At 41.6% G+C, this 19728-nt stretch overlaps 1 protein-coding gene across 3 annotated transcripts in view; it reads left to right on the top strand.

The window, feature by feature from the left end:
* The window catches only part of NLN (neurolysin), a 28084-nt gene extending 12603 nt beyond the window's left edge, over positions 1–15481 (top strand). For all 3 annotated transcript variants that reach the window (XM_083403965.1, XM_083403964.1, XM_083403963.1), the window contains exons 4-13: positions 1584–1691; positions 2147–2249; positions 3408–3568; positions 5185–5320; positions 6018–6384; positions 9632–9833; positions 10820–11006; positions 11765–11893; positions 13071–13207; positions 15015–15481. In XM_083403965.1, coding sequence (XP_083260091.1) covers positions 1584–1691; positions 2147–2249; positions 3408–3568; positions 5185–5320; positions 6018–6384; positions 9632–9833; positions 10820–11006; positions 11765–11893; positions 13071–13207; positions 15015–15146 — 1662 coding nt within the window. In that variant the 3' untranslated portion in view covers positions 15147–15481. The remainder of the gene's footprint in view (positions 1–1583; positions 1692–2146; positions 2250–3407; positions 3569–5184; positions 5321–6017; positions 6385–9631; positions 9834–10819; positions 11007–11764; positions 11894–13070; positions 13208–15014) is intronic.
* The last annotated feature ends 4247 nt before the right edge of the window (positions 15482–19728 follow it).

The following is a 19728-nucleotide window of genomic DNA, read 5'->3' as shown; positions in this document are numbered from 1 at the left end:
AACGAGCAACATCTCTGTTCATTGTGGCTTATCCATTACCTTGGATATCCTCCAACCCTTCTATTAAGTTGTTTATTCATACTCTCCTCTCTTCCTGTTCTGAAATGTGCCCTGCTCAACAAAGTGCTGATTACTTAAGTGTGTTGTTGCAAGGTCTCTGTATTAGGAGATGTAGAAAAGGAAAAGCTAATGGTTTGTTTGCAAACATTTGAATGTAGCTGGAGACAGGAAGATACCTGATAGATGTTTCAGGCACAGGGTGTGTGAAAACTTAAACCATTTCTCTACTTGGTTGGCCCTAAACACCCTGATTGTTAATTTAAATGCTTGGAAGTTGCTCCTTCCCACCTCTCCGCTGCCACTTAGTTCCAAGTAAGAATGCACAGATGGCAGCCTAATTTGTCTGTATCTGCCTTCTTCAAAAACGCCTTCATCTCTGAGCAGTGTGTGATGACCCAGCTGTAACACGAAACGCCGTCGCTTGCCCTTAATGTTTGCTCCCTGTGGAAAAGCCCAGTGTGGCAGCTGGCATGCTTCGCTCTAGAATTCCTCAAACAAAATCAGTATTTACCCAACAGTATTCTATTAGTTAACATTTTATTCTCACACACCATGTGCATGCTTGTGAAACAGAGGGGCAGCAACTTTTGCTCACACCACTTGGCATGACTCAATGAATTATACAGGGTTCCCCCCCCCCCCCCACTAAGTTGTGCTATAGTCCTCATTCATGTCTAACCTCTTGCTAGGTGGCTTGCACCAGTTGCTGCTCATCTGTACTATGCTGATAACACCTTTCAGGATTGTTGTGTGTGGAGGATTGCTGAATATGTTGGTCAAGATCTTTGAACATTCTACAGGAGGGGTATCTAACCTGTTGCCCTCCAGGTGTTGTTGGACTACATTTCCCACCATTCCCTGACCACTGGTCATGGTGACTAAGGTTGATGGAACCTGTCGTCCAACATCATCTAGAGCGCTACAGGTTAGCCACCTCTGTTGTAAAGAATGACAAAAATGGTTTCTACATAGTGTTAACTTTTTGGAAAATATCCTTGCTGTGTAGTAGAATGCTGATAACTGCATCATTAGATCAATGTGAAAAAAACAATATTTCACACACACACACCAGAAATGTACAATTCAAATAAATAGTGAATACTGTCTACCTCGGTTCATTTTGCATATGAGGCACAGGCAGTGGTGGTTGCCAATGTGAAAGCACTTACCTGACTGCCCATTGTTTTTGAGGTTCAAACACCCTGGCAGGAGCACTGAGTTACACCACACCAGTCTCCCCACTGTACCCCCCTGCAGCCTCCCAGTAAGCAGTGGCTATGCAGGTGATGGGAAATCAGGTGAATAACCTGCCAACTCCTACTGGGCATAGATAAACTCTTTCAATATTGGACAAAAGATTAATGTTTTCTTTAGTAAAATGCTTTATATAATATGTGTGTGTGTGTGTGTCCCCATCCATGATTAAGAAGAAGACAGCCACCGTTCTTGTTATTCCTGTGATGCTCACTGAGCTTTTAATATGCTACAAAATGGCTAAATATCATCATCTACTTTCATTTCAGCAAACATGTGACATTGAGACTTTAAGGCCTGAAGCCAAAAGATACTTGAAGAAGTCAATAAAAATGGGGGAAAGGAATGGTCTCCATCTTCCTACAGAAGTACAAAATGTAAGTATGACATCCACAGATAGTAAAAAGGGATAAAACAAGAACATTCCAAACAGTATGGTTTTTGAGGGATTGGTGGTTTCCTTAGACAAGTCCCAACTGCCATATCCTGACCGTATGGGGCATTCAGGCTGACACACTTCCACACTACCTTCAGAGCTTCACAGTAAACAATGGAAGAAGCACGCCCAGTGACAATGGAGGTGGCATGCCTTCCTCCATCCCTCTTCGATCCAAGCTGAATGCAGGAAGAAAGCTAGGATCACAGATACGGAAGTATGCACTTTAATTGATGGATTTAAACTCTATATACATGACTTGAGTAACTCAGGCTGATATATTGAAAGTGTTCTTTGTCCTTGGCAAATAAATTAGCATGTTAAAACTGTTGTGCTATTCTGTTTGTTTGTTTTTTAATAAAGGTTATCCTTCTCCCATCTTTCTCTCCTATTAAGGAAATCAAGATAATAAAGCAGAAACTGAGCGAACTATGCATTGACTTCAGCAAAAACCTCAATGAAGATAATACATTCCTGATATTTTCTCAAGACGAACTTTGTGAGTATGTGTGTGTATTTACCAATTGCTGTTGAGAGGAGGTGTATGCATTTTTGTATTAACGCTGTCAAATGATTAAGTGTTATTTTGCTAAGTCTTCCAGATATGTGTAAGCATTGTCTCAATCAGCCGTCCTCAATCAAGTACCCCACATATGTTTTGGATGCCCATATTGGCTGGGGCTGATGGGACTTGTAGTTGAAAACATCTGGAGAGCACCAGGTTGGGAACAGCTACCTCAGATACTTATCAGCTTCACCTGTCAAAAGTATAGTTAACATCTTGCTCTCATTTCCACTTTACTTGCAATGACCATTTCCCCACAGCTGTATATTGTTAGTTTCATACAGTGGTGCCCCGCAAGACGAATGCCTCGCAAGACGGAAAACCCGCTAGACGAAAGGGTTTTCCGTTTTGGAGGTGCTTCGCAGGACGAATTTCTCTATGGGCTTGCTTCACAAGACGAAAATGTCTTGCGATTCCTCGGGGTTTTTTTTCGCTCCCCACCCCCTTTTTCTAAGGCACTAAGCTGCTAATAGCCTTTTAGCAGCTAATCCGCTAATCCCTTAAGCCGCTAATAGCCGCTAAACCGCTAATAGCGCTAATCCGCTAATGGGGTTGCTTCGCAAGACGAAAAAACCGCTAGACGAAGAGACTCGCAGAACGGATTCTTTTCGTCTTGCGAGGCACCACTGTATTTTCTATCTTATTTGGGCCATTTCGGTGGATGGAAGAATGTTTTAACTCTAATTGCTTTTAGATTATGTAACTGTTTTTAGAATGTTTTTGTTGCTCATAGTGAATTAGCATGTTTACTTCAGTTTATGCTGTCAACATGTATGTATGTATGTATGTATGTATGTGAGAATGTATAGACCAGGACCTGTGCCCCTTCAGATGCAGCTAGACTAAAACTCCCATCATCACTGACAATTGGCCGTGCTGATGGGACCGGGAGTCCAAAATATTTAGAAGGCCACAAGTTCATTAGGCAGCTAATAATGGAAACCGTAGGGTTGTAATTTTAAAAATGCACGTTGACAGTAGAAATCAGCCGGGTAATTAAACAGTTGTGATGGTTGCTATGTCAAACATTTGTTGTATTGTTTAAGAAAATGTCTGAAAAGTATCCTTTTTCCTATATCCCGTGTTCCTCAGGTGCGCTTCCTGATGATTTCATCAGTAGTTTGGAGAAGACTGAAACAGACAGATATAAAGTTACCTTAAAATATCCACACTATTTTCCTGTTATGAAGAAGTGCAGTGTTCCAGACACCAGAAGAAGAATGGAAGCTTCTTTTAACTCCAGGTGTAAAGAGGTATGAGAGATTTGTCCCACCCATACCAAAGTGAGATAAAATATAGGAATATGACTGATCCATGGCCCTTTATGTACCTGGCTTGGTGGACTCATTTTGATTGTTTTCTCATGGTAGTAGCCTATATTATCCACAGCTGGAGAGGGGAACTTGTGGCCTTACAGATGTTGTTGGATTCCAGCTCCCATCAGCCCCAGCCAGCAAGGCAGGGGAGATAGGAGATGGAGTCCAATGACATCCAGACTGCCACAGAGTCCCCATTTCTCTTCCATAGTGCATTGGGAAATGAATGAGTACAGATTTTTTTTTAAAAAGTGGCAATCTTCAAATTCTACATATTTACAAAAATTAAAAATAAATAAATCCTAACTTCCATTGCCTATATGGGTTACTCATTTAACAACTAGAGTTTTAGTACCGATGTATACCAAGAAGTAAATAAAGGCAAGTTAAGCTTGTTAAATGCTTTGGAGACCTCGGTGATTAAAGATGCAGCTGAACACAAATTCAGAAATGAGTAAGCCCATGTGGGCTTACATGTTTTAAAGAAGGTGAATAATTGTCAAAGGAAATTAAAAATGTCATCACGGGACATTGGTTGTTGTGTCTTACATTTATAAATAATTTGTTGGCAAGTTTCAGAATTAAGATAACCATTCCAGGAACTGAGTAGCGTAAAATTAGCCTAATTGAAAGGACAGCATGTGAAAGTGCTAGATTTGTTTCACTTTTCTTTTGAACTTTTCTGAAAACTACTTAAAAACCCAATTATGTGATCGAATAAGCAGTGGATCCCTAAGAGCAAAGAGGAAGCTTATGTAAGTATCACAATAATACATATAAATCGATGAAGCTGCCTTAACTTAAGTGGGACCATTACAGTAGTCTGTCTAGTTCAGTACTAGATCTCAGGCAGAGGTCTTTTCCAGCTCTCCTCCATGAGATCCTTTTAAATGGAGATTCCAGAGACTGAATCTGGAAACTTTCACATGTAAAATGCATGTTCCACCAATGAGCTACAGCCCTTCCTGAAATAAAGCATGTGTAAATTGTAGATAAAGGTAAAGGTAAAGGTAAAGGTACCCCTGCCCATCAGGCCCAGTCGTGACCGACTCTAGGGTTGCGTGCTCATCTCGCTCAAGACCCCGGGAGCCAGCACTGTCCAGAGACACTTCCAGGTCACGTGGCCAGCGTGACGAAGCTGCATCTGGCGAGCCAGCACCAGCGCAGCACACGGAAACGCCGTTTACCTTCCCGCTAGAAAGCGGTCCCTATTTATCTACTTGCACTTAGGGGTGCTTTCAAACTGCTAGGTAGGCAGGAGCTGGGACCGAACGACGGGAGCTCACCCCGCCGCGGGGATTCGAACCGCCGACCTTTTGATCGGCAGGTCCTAGGCTCTGTGGTTTAACCCACAGCGCCACCCGTGTGGATACTTGGCTATAAAACATAAGGAAACTTTTTAAAAACAAACAAACATATATATTTTTAGCATGTTGGTGTTCTCAAGAGTTTGACGCATATTTCGTTCAAAACGTATGCAATTGCTGTCAAAAGTACATTTTATTCATTGCATTGTATGAAGTAGCTTAAAGCCTTGATTTTTATTTCCCTAGGAAAATGTTAGCATTCTTCAACAGCTGCTTCCTTTGAGGGCAAAATTAGCGGGAATTATGGGATACAGCACACACGCCAATTTTGTTCTTGAGCTGAACACTGCCCAGATCACAGACAATGTTACAGCGTTCTTAGGTTTGTTTTTATTTATATATGCAAAAGTATCAAACATAGTACTTGAATCATGGGGTGAAATTTATTGTGAAAATTTACTGGGGGCAGGCAAAGAAAAGGATCTGATCAAGTATTTTTAGCATCTTTTTTCTTCTCAAAACTCTATCTAACTTTCATTTTCTCTGCATATATACTTGGAGAGTATAAGAGAATGAGTGTGATTTACGAGATTTAAGAGGACTTCTATAACATTACCTAGCACTTGCTTAACCATTTATTAGTTATAAGTAGAAGTAAGCCAAGCAGTCAAGAGCACCTAGTTAACATCCCTAAATTTTATAAAGTTGCTCCTCCAGTAAATGCTACGCCAGCCTTTAATTAAGAAGAAATTAATTGGATATTAAGCATTCAGTAGGAATTAACTAGACAGTATTCTAAAACGGGGGCTTATTAATATATCACATCAGTATCAGTCACATATAGTTAACTGCATTTGATGTTTGTTCTTGGCCTTCTGTTTCTGTTCGACCAAACAGACCAAACAGAAATGGTTATAAAAATGTAACGGCTGCAGTAATGTAAGAAAATAAGAGCCCTGCTAGATCAAATCAAAGGCTTATCTAGTCCAGAGGTCTGTAGACACCGAAATGCCACTGGGAGCCCTTGAGATGAAGACAAACAAGCTGGCAAAAGTAATTGTAATTGTTTCTCTTTTCAGATGACCTAAGCAATAAGCTGAAGCTTTTGGGTGAGGCTGAGAGAGCGTTTATTCTAAACCTTAAGAAAAAGGAGTGTGAAGAAGCAGGGTTTGAATACGATGGCAGGATTAATGCATGGGACCTGCATTATTACATGAATCAGACAGAGGAGCTCAGATACTCTGTGGATCAAGAAAAGCTGAAGGAGTATTTTCCCATTGAAGCCGTCACAGAAGGATTACTGAATATTTACCAGCAGCTGCTTGGACTTGTATTTGAACAAGTGGATGGCGCTCACGTTTGGCATGAGAGTGTCACACTTTACACCGTAAAGGACAGCTCAACAGGTGAAGTTTTAGGGCAGTTCTACTTGGACCTGTACCCAAGGTAACTTTATGATTTATAGCTAAGATGAGTGGCGGGGGCTTTTCTTAATGGCATATATATCTAGCTCTTCTTTCAAGGATTTCAGCATGGTGCATGTGGGGTATCTCACCTCCCTATTTTTATCTTCCTCGTGACACTGTGAGGTAGTTTAGGCTGAGAGAGCATCACTGGCCCAAGCTCACTCAGTAAGCTCCTCTCTAACTGTGTCTTCCCCAACACAGTGCCCTCCAGATGTTGTAAAACTACAACTCCCAGCATGGCTAACGGTCAGGGATGATGGGAGTTTGTCCAAAACACCTGAAAAGCACCAGGTTTGACAAGGCTGCTCTGATCACTATATTTCACTGGTTCTCTTAATGAAATCTTTATTTACCATAAAAAGTGTTCTCTAGTTAACCAGTCAGCATATGTTTACACTTTAAAATTTAGTTTTAATGCAGGTAGTTAATAAAAAATAACAGATGGCAAGGACCATCTTATAACAGACATTTCCCTTATCTCTTACATTGGAAAGAAGCCTCTTCTAAAGGGACTCCTGTTGCAATGTATGTGTATATCAACTAACTACAAAGAAAAGTATGTTTATTTCTTTAGAGCAGTAGAGTTGGCTCCAAACTTAGTCATTCTTTAGAGTAAGGTAAAGGTAAAGGGTCCAGTCGTGACCATTAGGTCCAGTCGTGACCGACTCTGGGGTTGCAGCGCTCATCTCGCTTTATTGGCCGAGGGAGCCGGCGTACAGCTTCCGGGTCATGTGGCCAGCATGACTAAGATGCTTCTGGCGAACCAGAGCAGCGCACGGAAACGCCGTTTACCTTCCCGCCGGAGCGGTACCTATTTATCTACTTGCACTTTGACGTGCTTTTGAACTGCTAGGTTGGCAGGAGCAGGGACCGAGCAACGGGAGCTCACCCCATCACGGGGATTCAATCCGCCAACCTTCTGATCGGCAGGCCCTAGGCTCCGTGGTTTAACCCACAGCGCCACCCCTGCCCCTATTCTTTAGAGTAGCTATGTTGAAATCTGTGGAACTACTCGTAAGAATGTCTGAGCTCAGAGCCAACCCATTTCTCCGCTCATGTGCAGATGCAATTAATTTATTAATACACTAGGATTTCTTGAATCAGTGACAGCCATGGTAAAACTCATTATTTTTAAAGGATTATAGTGTGGCTGATCACAGCTGGTTATTTGTGGATGGAAAGCTGAGAGCCTGGCTAAGATTTGTGCCATTCCTTGTGGATGTTCACAGTTTCCCCCCAAAGGAATAACTCTGGGAACTGTTGTTGTATTTGGCATTCATATATTTAGAAGTGACCTCTTTTAACACTGCTTCCTGCTAAATGCTACTGGAATTCAAGGACACAGGGCAGATCCTAATGCAACTATGACTGCCAAGTGCTGCCAAAGTTAGTTTGTTTTGTATTTCCAATGTCCCTTTATGGCACGTGCCTCAAAGCTTAAGGTGTTTTGCATCCCTTAGTCTATGAAACTGAACACTTGGATGGGATTAACTTCTAAACCTCCTCAGGCAGCCCTTATAGCTTGGCTGTAGAACAGAAAACTAGGTGCTTTTGGCTGATGAACCTGCCAAGCCAACATATCTAAATTGATAAGTGCCCAGTGGTTTCACTATGCTTTGAGGGATTGCTTGTTTTTATTCCCATGTCGTTCATTTCTAAGCATAGTTTCCTCGAAAAGGAGAAGGAATAATGTTTAGTAGGAAATCACTGCACTTAAGTTTCCTTCCTCATCAGGGCTGTGGCTTACTTTCACCACAATGTCAAATCATGGCTTGGTAATGGACAACATCTCTGTGGTGTCTGCAACCTTTGTCTCCGCTCTGTCACCTGGTTCACACACAATGCTAAGCCAAACCATAAACAAGCAAACATAAAAGGTAAAGGTACGGGCCAGTCTTGACAGACTCTAGGGTTGTGCGCCCATCTCACTCAAGAGGCCGGGGGCCAGCGCTGTCTGGAGACACTTCCAGGTCACGTGGCCAGCGTGACATCGCTGCTCTGGGGAGTCAGAGCCGCACATGGAAATGCCGTTTACCTTCCCGCTAGTAAGCGGTCCCTATTTATCTACTTGCACCCAAGAGTGCTTTCGAACTGCTAGGTTGGCAGGCGCTGGGACCGAACAACGGGAGCGCACCCCACCGCGGGGATTCGAACCGCCGACCTTTCGATCGGCAAGCCCTAGGCGCTGAGGCTTTTACCCACAGCGCCACCCGCGTCCCACAAACAAGCAAACATGCAAGTTCTCAATAAAGGATTGTGGCTGCTTTGCTCCTCCTCTGGTCCTGCTGCCATGGGCTAAGCACCCCATCTTTTAAGAAGATATTCAAGAAAGAATAACTGCACCCCGAAGGTGTGTTGAGAACCAGATGTTTCTGACCAAGACACTCTTATATCCACTGCCCTTCTGTAATGGCGTACAAATCCTGTAACTCCTAGAAATGCCTGGTGCTCAAGTAAAAGGATAAAGGAGGGGGAATATGAGGGCAGAAGTCAAAAGGCAATAGGCTCCAGAAATTATAATGTGGTAAAACATAACTGATGGTCTGCAAAAGGGGTTGAGGGGAACCTTGTTGCAACTGTGATAGTCTTCCTCATCACAAGGAAGATTTGATATTGTGGTGAAAGTAAGCCACAGCCCTGATGAGGAAGAAAACCTAAGCGCAGTGATTTCCTACTAAACATTTCTTCTTCTCCTTTTCGAGGAAACAATGCTTAGAATGAACGACATGGGAATAAAAACAAGCAGTTCCTCAAAGCATAGTGAAACCACTGGGCACTATATACATTATGGAGTTTAGTCTCATGCATTATTGTTTGCACTTGGCTTCATAGTTCCAAAGGATAACATAATTAGATTCCATTCCTGAAATCTTTTTAAACAATAAAAGGAAAGGCTAATGCTTCAGGGAGTAAGATCTGTCATTTTCCATGACTAAGGATAGCTTACAATAAAACTGACACAAGGAAGCAGTCAAATTTCCCTCGTGGTATCATGTCAATTTCAGGAAAGAAAGAAAACATTATTTTATGTGCTTATATTCATAGAGCTGATGCTGTTGTTGTTTGAGTATGGTGGCTATATATATATGGAAATGTGAAATGCTTTCTTGTTAATAGCTATTCCAAGAAAAGGATGTTGTTCTCTAATATTGGTATGCAGTGCCAAATGATTCACTTTTTCATTGTGGTAGTTTGCTAAACATGCTTTTGGCCTATTTCTTACTCAGAGAAGGAAAGTATGGTCACGCGGCATGCTTTGGACTCCAGCCCGGCTGCCTCCTCTCGGATGGCAGCAGAATGATGTCAGTAGCAGCCTTGGTAACCAACTTCACAAAGCCAACACTAGATCGCCCATCACTGCTGCGACATGATGAGGTGAAAACCTACTTCCATGAGTTTGGACATGTCATGCACCAGATATGTGCACAGGTTAGTGGCTGCCTTATTCCTCAGACAAAATAGCAAATCTTCTAGTGTGGTTCTGTGAACGTGAGCTTCCATTTTGAAAGAAGACAACAGATCAAAGAGCTGCATGTCAACTCCCCCCCAACTGAAGAAAGAAAACTTTTATTTCAAATAATTAAGAATTAATGGTAAATTTGGATGGGCTCTCCATTTACTTAGAAATATTTCCCGTTTATAAAGTTTCTTTGTATATTTCAGATTAAAAGCAATCCTTGGTAAATCCTGATCCCATGAATGTCAAGGGCAGGCTTGCTAATTGACTTTAGCAGAGGTGCCATCCCATCCCTGATGACTCCGGTTATTAGGAATAGAATCTGCTTGTACCTGTGGAACCACATCTTCAGTTCTGATTCTCTATTGCTCTCGAGTGCTACAGTGGGCCACCTCAGATAAAGAGACTGATTTGCCTCTGTGCATAGATCTGGCAAACGACCTCCAATTCCACTGGCCCCACACATCTCAGTTGTGGCCCATGTGCATAGGTCAAAATTGCTCAGTCTTTCCCTATTTTCCGGGTGTTGACTGTGTGATGTTGGCCTGTGCGTGTAATATTTTATGCACGTATAAGAACCAGTGTGGTGTAGTGCTTATTAGGACCTGGGAAAGCAAAGTTCAAATCACTGCTCAGCCATGAAGCTCCTTGGGTGACTTTAGGCCAGTCTTCATCTCCTAGCTAAATCCACTGCACAGTGTTTAGGATAAAATGATAAGGGAGGATGGTAGACTATTAATAATAATTAAGCTGTAACTTGGACACACTGTCCCCATGCATAAGGGCTGGATTAGCCTTCTTGTGTGTCACCTGACCCATTCCAGAATGTTGGAAGAATGGTTTATACAGTGTTTGTATAAACCTATATGTGCATATATAAAAATCTTTTGCAAAATCGACTGTAATTTAATATGTATGTGTACACTCATTGGTTTATATTTGTTCTCCTCTTTCATAGACTGACTTTGCTCGGTTTAGTGGAACTAATGTGGAAACAGACTTTGTAGAGGTACCTTCACAAATGTTTGAGAACTGGGTTTGGGAAAAAGAACCTCTACAAGAAATGTCAAGGCATTATAAAGATGGCAGCCATGTCCCAGATGATCTCGTTGAAAAACTGGTGGCTTCTAGGCTAGCCAACACAGGTATTTCCTTCTCTCTGTCTTTCCTCCCCACCCTCTCTCTCTCTTGCTGTAGGTTTACTTTATGTGTGAGAAAAAACATCCCTGACATATTCTGAGTGAAAAAGAATGTCATAAAATGACAACTGAAAGGGACAGGCAAGGAAGTGTGGATGAGATGCACTGCACTGAGCTCCTTCGGCCGTGTCCCTTCCCCCTCTTAGTTTCTTTTTATGATATTCTTTCACTCAAGGATGCTCAGGCTTTTTCCAGCTCATAACACATGAATGCATCCTTGGTTAGCTGAACCTATCGAGTATCCCCCAAATTAACTCCCCCCCTTAATTGATATTCTTCACTTTGTAAATGTTTTTATGGACCCTGTTTAGTTTTAGTTGGGAAGATGGGGGGGGGGACAAGGGGAACTGCACAAGCCTCAGACCTACTCTATTCATCTCCCCACCCCCAATATAATCTAGGAAAGGGGATATCAGATAAACAGGACCCATGTCTTACAAGCAATTTGTCCTGTATTTAATATGCATCCTATTAAAATGCAAATTTACCACATTTTATTTTTTGTTTGTTCAGTTCTTTCAATTTAAAGTGGATAATGACATTTCCTCTGTATAATTCTACTTAACTATAAGTACTTGGTAATCTGCTTCTTTCCTATGCTCCTTTCCTAGGCTGCAATTTACTGCATTAGCATCTTAACAAACTCCTTGCCCTTTTCTTGCCGGTTAGTTGAAAATTGTGTTTTGATCCTCTGCTTTGTCTAGGTCTTCTGACACTTCGTCAGATTGTGTTGAGCAAGGTTGATCAGTCTGTCCATACAACATCTTCTGCTGATCCCGCTAAGGAATATGCCAAATACTGTGATGAAATTTTAGGAATACCTGCAACCCCAGGTATGAAAACTTGAAGCTTCTATTTTACTTTATAAACTCTTTGTACACACCATGTTACGTTTTTTGAACACCAGCATTAAAAACAACAAACTGTTACAACATTCTTTTTTAGGAATGATGGAAAAACTTCTCAGATGGGTGTTTTGCTTGACTTTTTTTATTTTGCCACCTTAGGGTAAACAAACCTAACAAATAAAAACTTTTTTTTTTTAATTCTTTCCCCTAACACAGAAAACCTGGATACAGAATCCTGGATACTTGAATCCAGAATTCTGTGAGCAGAGTTCTGCTTATTAAACAGGGTTTCTTTGGTGTTGGCTCCTCCTGCATCTCCTAAAATGTGCTCCAAAGGTTGCGGGGGGGGGTGTCACCTGGAACAGTGTGGGAGATGGCACAGGGAATTACAGTGGGAAGGAAGAATTGACAAAAATATCCTCCCCTCTGTTGAATTCTCCTTCAGATCAAATGCCTTAGTATGAACAGGTCAGGCCAATGAACTCAAAGGACAGCAAAGTGTTATACCTCTTCTCTCCTCCACAACCAGCATTCTGTCTCCCTTTTCTCTTGTCAGAGCCAAGCAAGAAGAGAGGGACTTAGGCAGTCTCCCGTCTGACTGTGCACTGCACAGTACCCTCTTCACAGTGCTGAGAGTTGAGGATCACTACTAAAGCTTGGAGACAGCACCTCGTATCCTAGGGCAGTTTTGGGGGCTCCAGTAGGGCATGCTAGCATGGATACCTGCCCCAGGCTGTCCTCCAGCCAAGCACCTGGGTCCGAGAGCCGCCATTTTAATTTCTTTCAGTGCCCCAGATTGACACTACATCAGGCATTCTAGGGTGGCTCTTGTGTGCCCTTGAAGCGCACTCTCACTTTTCTCGTCAGGTGTACTCTATCCACTCTACCTCACTCAGAATACTGGCAGGTGGCAGAGGAGACTGGCTCCCCAGGGAAAGGTTCAGCATGGTCAAGAGTACTGTCTTTCATGTACATGATATTTGCTTGTTATATCTGTGGATCCTCTCATGTATGTGGAGTTCTCTCATGATTTGGCTAGGCCAGATCTGCTTGACTTCGGAGATGTAACTATATTAGATGCTCCTCTCTGAAAGATTCTGTCTAAAGCCTGAATGTTTTATCAGTGCCTCCCATGTTCCCTTTTCTTACACTGCTTTTAAAGGTACAAATATGCCAGCTACCTTTGGACACCTGGCAGGTGGCTACGATGCCCAGTACTATGGCTACCTATGGAGTGAAGTTTTCTCAATGGATATTTTTTACAATTGCTTTAAGAAAGAAGGAATAATGAATCCCAAGGTATGGAAACTTCCTTTATGATGCCTGCTATAAAGTTCAATCAGTTCAAGGATTTTCTGTAGTCTCAAAAATATGGTTCACTAGAAAGGATATAACTGGGAAGTTTGAATTCACAGGTTTTTCTACTCCTCCATGAGAGGTCCAGAAGGTGGCAACATGAGAACAGGCCTCTTCTGCAGTGGCTCCCCATTTGTGGAATGCTCTCCCCAGGGAGGCCCACCTGGCGCCTTCATTATTCACCTTTAGGCACCAGGCGCAAACGTACCTCTTCTCCCAGGTCTTTGGCTAATTGACATCCGATGCCCTTTTCTTATCCAACATAAGAATGGGAGTAAATGTTGTTTCTTCAGTTCCCTTTTTGAAAACCTGTATAGAATAAAGACATGGAATTAAAATGAGTACTGGAAAAACCCAACCTAACATGTCCTGAAGGTTTTGCGTCTTAAATGAACAGACAAATGTGAAACAAAAAATGGCAAGCAAAAACAATGGAGAGCAGAGAGCAAATTAAAATACATTAGAATAGGCACGTGAAAATAGATAAGCCTTGCAGCTCTGGATGTGCAGGAGGGACTGGATCCTACTAATACCATGGGGCAGTGAATTCCAAAGATAAGGCACCGCCAAAGAAAGCAGACAGCGGCATGAGACATCAGATGCAGTTTTTGGTCTGACTGGTTGACGGGCACCAGAAGAGCTCAGAGGCATACAGAAAGAAAGACAATAAGCAGTAGCTGAAGTGAATTTAATAGAGGAAAGCGAGTGCATAGGAAGGCAAAAAGATATTTACAAAAGGAAGCAATGCCCAAAGAGAATGGATACCAGTGGTTTTAGCAAAGGGAAAAAATAACAAAAAGGGCAATGTAATAATCTAGTCTGCTTCTGCATAGCTGCAGTCTAACATTACAGTACTGTGATCTGCTAGTTCATACACAGCTGTACTGTTTCATTCTATTCGCTGTGTGGGTCCTTCTAGCTTATATATGTCATTAATGGATATCTCCAGGAATATTCAGCATTGGAAAGGGCCAGTCTAAGTAGGCATTAGAAATCACATCATGGCAAGGGTCCTCACTTGTGGGTGAGTTAACATGTAGACAAACCCTTATACTAGGATCAGTGGTAAGTGGAAGAACATTTTTAGACCTGTGTGCAGTGACAGTCACAGGTGGTAGTTCTGCTGCCCTTAAGGTATTGGGGGGCGGGCAGCCTGGTAGAGGGAATTCTTTCTGGAATTCATTCTGGAATTCCCTCCCCACAGAGGTGTGTCTAGAACCTTAATTGTATAGTTCCTGCTATATGCTAAATATGCACCTCATTGACATTCACCTGAGATGTATATTGTCAAGACCCACCCTATTCCTGTGTTTGCGATTTATTTTAAACTGGTTTAAAATATTGTTCCCTATTGGGGATGGGGCACATTGCCATTGCAGTTTCAGCCCTGTCCTCTGACCAGTGATGTCAGCTGATGGGCCAGTGGGTGTGGCTTGAGGGAAAAGAGCCAGATATACTTCTTTGCTCACTTCGGGTCCTGTAAACATTTAAAAAGCTGGTTTTCTGGTTGTATGATAACTAATGACTTTCGGAATCCCCAGGAGGTCCATGTCAATCACATTGAAGAGTGACATTGGAGAGGCAAGGAGCAGGTCAGCTTGTGATAAAACAAAAATAAGTCGTATCAGATGCATGCCAAGACCACATGCTGCTTCCATTCTGCACAGGCTTCCTTCGCCTCTATTTATTGTAGAATTAGAAAGTTCACATAAACATGAAATGTCAACCTACCAATTTTATTTTATTTTAGGCTGGAATGAAATACCGAAACCTGATCCTGAAGCCTGGAGGCTCATTAGATGGAATGGACATGCTCCAAAACTTTTTAGGTCGCAAGCCAAACCAAAAAGCCTTTTTACTGAGTAAAGGATTATATACTTAATAAAACTATGGTCTCCTTGTAATCAGATGTCACCTGGGGGAATTAGTCTTGAAATGCCTATTGGTTTCATGTCCTGAAAGGTGAAAGCACAAGAGTTTCTCATCAGCAAAGATCTAATTGTTTTTTCTAATGTTTTTATTACTGCTTTTCAAAGTTCATAATTCTCACTGTCGCCTCAAAATCCACACTAATTTTTGTAATGTACTTTTCTGAAACTCTTGCTTTTTTAATTAGTAAATTATATGTGGAATGTGATGAAGTCATAAAAAGAAAACAACATTGTTGTATTTTTTTTTAATCAGGTACAGGTGTTGAATAAATACAACATAAATATTTTTGTGTGGATTTTTCATATTGAACAACAATGAAGTGTAAGTCGTAAACGTTTCTTCTATTCATCCCTTCCCTACCCCATACATACCCCTTCCTCTGTGTTAAAAGAATAGGAGTATCCATATGTTTTACCAGCAGAGCCGCTAGAAATTAGGGGAAAGGGAGAGTAGGTAGATCAGGGAAACGGAGTAAAAGGCTTAGCTCTCTCTCTCTCCCTCCCCCCCATTCCCACTTTTCTGATCTTCCAAGTAGCTGTGTGGGGCTATTAATTGGTGGAGGGGGAAGCAACAGGAATACTGATTATGGATCTCCTATATCATGCAGGGGAGTTAATGTGGGACCCGAGAGCTAAAAAAAATAACATGCACAGCTCAGCCAAGACTTCTCCCTGTTTCTGTGAAAAGATGGATGTCTGGTAATAAGAACTGAGCTGTGGTCCATTTCTCAACATTAAACCTCTGTGGAATGCAGAGGTTTCTGAATAAGTAACATATGGAGCATCATGAGTGAATTTTCCTCCTTTAAATCTGCTGGCAAGAAACTTCCACAGGAGGGAGACCTTTCTCTGAACAGAGAGGTTGTAGCAGAGGCTGCCACTTAAATATTCAAGATGTGGGGCAGCAGGGAACAAATATTACATAAAATTTGGGAGGCTAATATTTGTAGCTTTGTTTTTCATTTCTGTTTTTTAAGCCAAGGAGGCTGCTGAGGATACCCTGCGGTTGGAAAACTAGTGAAACCGAAATAAACAGCAGGTTTTCTGCAATATTACTTAGCCTGTGATCTCAAGAGCATCTTTGTAGCTTGCATTAAATGATCAATGCATCAGTGAGACTTTAATTCTGATCACATTTGTTTGGGGGTAAGAGTATATATCCATTACTTAGGAGTTGAAGGTTTGTACACTTTTCCATTAGCTCCCAAAAGGATCAAGTGCTGCATAGCTTAGGTATACCCTATTACCATCCGTGTCTTCAGAGAAGCTGCATAGCCTGATTTTCTCCTGTTCATTTTCATAAAACAGCCTATTAAAGGTAACTATGCACTGTCTCTTATTAGGACAAACTAAAAACTTATAAAAGTAACGAGCAAGCTTTCAAGTCTCCCAAACAATAATGCAGTAAATTCCTCCCCCTGCCCAGCTACTCTTCCCTTATTTTTACTTGTTTCTTTTTAGCACAATGGGACTTGTTTCTGAGAAAACATGAATAGGGTTCAATTTCTACCGATAGTGTGTAAAGTTCTTTGTGGTCTTTCCTTCCCTTCCTCCCCATAATAACGGGTAAAATATATGGCTGTGCTTGCAACATCAGTTAATTAATTTTATCTTTATGGAAAAATCTAATCTGACAAGTTTGCAAATAATATATTTTCATATCAAAGTCAGCTGAATAGATGTCGCCCAACTGTTTATTGCAATCAATATTCTTGTTTCAGTGTCTGCAAATACTAGTTGCTTCCTTTATCAAGGTGATATCCAAAAGAAGGTCAAGAAATTGATTAAGAACTTATGCAATCAATTAACTAAAAAGAAAAGGAATAAGAAGCTTTATAAAACCAGATAAAGGTTCCCTACCCACTGGAACAGCATAAAAGAGCCTTTGTGGTCTAATTGTTCTCTGCATGAGGAAAAAGAACAGGAGACACTACTGTGGTGACCTCCATTTAACTGCCAGTTGGTGTGGGCTTCCCATGTATCTATATGTAAACATTCATTAGATATCATATGAGCGCATCTTTGCTTTCCAGAACCACCTTTACAGAAGCATTGAGTTGTATTCCAGGATAGTAATCTGCATATTCAGGGTATATGCAGATACGGGCTGCCTGCTTCTCACTGTCACCCACTAATTGTAGGATAAAAGTAAATAGGCTGTAATTTTAAAGACTGTTTAGACAGGGGAAACATGAGCCTAATCTGGACACTAGGATTACCAGGAATGGTGACTGGTTTATCCCCAAATATCCCCAGGTGCACCCCTTTAATTATTCCCATATAAATTAGTGTCTGCCAGCACCTCAAACCAATACATTGATACCTGTGGAACTACAGTCTCTAAAAGACTTTTGCCATATCAGGTTTTCTTTTTCCCCAGCACATCAAAATAAACAAGCTAGTTGGTTGTCCTTTTTAAAGGGAGAGCGGGGATGCCCTGGAAATAATGAAACAAACAAACAAATAGTAATTAAATTAAACAGTACAATGTAGAAGGGAGTAGACAAGTGGCTGTCTCATATTTGGGTCCAGGGTCCTTAGAAGAGTGTGTGTGTGTGCGTAGAATAGATGCACTGAGCTATTTCTGATCTCCATGGTGCGTTTGTTGCAAAGAGGAAAGTTAACGTTGTGCCACTTGTATTCAGTCCAGTCTCAATCTTTCCCTAGCACTGTTTGTCATTTTCGAAATAGTAAACATTACAGCACTTTCAAAGGCAATCACTCTCTGTCTCTTGTACAAATACACACCATGCATCTGTTCCCCTGCTATCATGCAAAGTTTGAAGAAGCAAAAATCCTGTTCAGATGCCTTAGCCAAGGGCCATCTGCTTTAGTGACATGACTCTTTGGCATTTCCCTAGGAAAATTTATGTGGCTGTGGAGCCTGATACTGTTCAACAATGCTCAAGAATAATTTTCTTATATTCAAAATGCCAAACAATGATTATTCCTTTAGCTTCGAGACTCAGAAAACCTGGCAGATTCCTTGTGGGCATGACCAGATCACATAGCCAGCATTTAGGTTGTGGTTATTTATTGAGTGACTGAATTTATATCCCACACTTTCCTCCAAAGGAGCCCAGAGCTGCAACCTGATAAGCCTGGTTAGAGACTCAGTGTGGTGAAACAGTTAAGCGTGTCAGACTAGGACTTCATCCACAGGAAAAATGTGGTGAACTGAATTTCAGATTGAGAAAATGAGAAAGGGACAAACCAAAACTGACAAGAGAGAAGGCTTTATGTAGCCCAACTGAAGACAATATGTTTGTGGGACACAGGAACACCTTGAAGGACAGAAGACTCGTTTGAATATCTTATTGAGCGGTTGCCTAGCTTATGACAACATAAATGGTTTGTGGGGCTGTTGCCTGTGGGCCAGAAGAAACACTTCTCAGACAGTAAGGCAAATTAGATGACAAAGACTTATTGTATTGTTTGGGATAAAGCCTAGCAGACCGTAGTCTTGTCCTTGGTTTTTCAGTTAATTTGCCTGTAGCATGTGGCCTTGCCAGTAATTGAATAACTGCAAGACTTCAGGCTAGAATTTCTTAAATGGTTCCTCCTTACTTCCTGCAATAAAACTCATGTAATTAGCAAGACACACTTTTGGAAAGCATATTTCCTTTGGCGGGTTATTACTTTTCTCGAAGTCTGCAATTTATTTAAAGAGGTGTAAGAGAGAGAGAGCAGATTGGTTTTAAAACTCACCCTTAATTAGAATTACAGTGGGGTCCCAACTCCAAGAGCTTTTATTTCATCAATAAATGTGCTCCTTTTCCCAATAAACCTCAGCCACCTTTTCTAAAGCACTGAACTGCCAGAGAACTGTGAGAGAATAACGTCAAGAGAACTTTATTCAGGTACTACTGGTGTTTATGGCAAAAAGTCTAAAATGGCTAAGAGTATAAAATGGCAGTAAGGTTTTTTTCCTTAGTTTGGTTCATGACCAGCAAAAAATTAAGGAAAAGAGGCTTAGCTGTAGACAGGAAGAGTGACAGAGAAAGCTGGAAGGCGAACCAAAATAGAAGACTCTAGTACTGAACAACAACAAAAGATGTATGTTGCTAGCATACAACTGTTTCTAGCAATGCCTCACTATGTAAGGAACAACATAAAAAGGGAGAGATGAATTAGTACCCCATATATTTGTGGACCACTTTTTCCCCATCCAAAGATATCACCATCTGAGAAGGATGGTCTCCAGCATAGTCCTGCCATCTGAAGCACATAGGTGGTGACAGGGAAGACCTTTCTCATGGTGCTTCCATGTCTCTTGTATACCATCTCCAGGAAAGCCTGCCTGACACCTGCATTACTGTTACAGTGGTACCTCGGGTTACAGATGCTTCAGGTTACATACACTTCAGGTTACAGACTCCCCTAACCCAGAAATAGTACCTCTGGTTAAGAACTTTGCTTCTGGATGAGAACAGAAATTGTGCAGTGGCAGCGCGGCAGCAGCAGGCCCCATTAGCTAAAGTGGTGCTTCAAGTTAAGAACAGTTTCAGGTTAAGAACGGACCTCCAGAATGAA

Source organism: Podarcis tiliguerta (genome assembly GCF_965153285.1).
Source record: "Podarcis tiliguerta genome assembly, chromosome: 11".
NCBI lineage: Eukaryota > Metazoa > Chordata > Lepidosauria > Squamata > Lacertidae > Podarcis > Podarcis tiliguerta.
The sequence above is the reverse complement of the archived record's forward strand: the minus strand, read 5'-3'. Positions and strand labels throughout refer to the sequence as shown.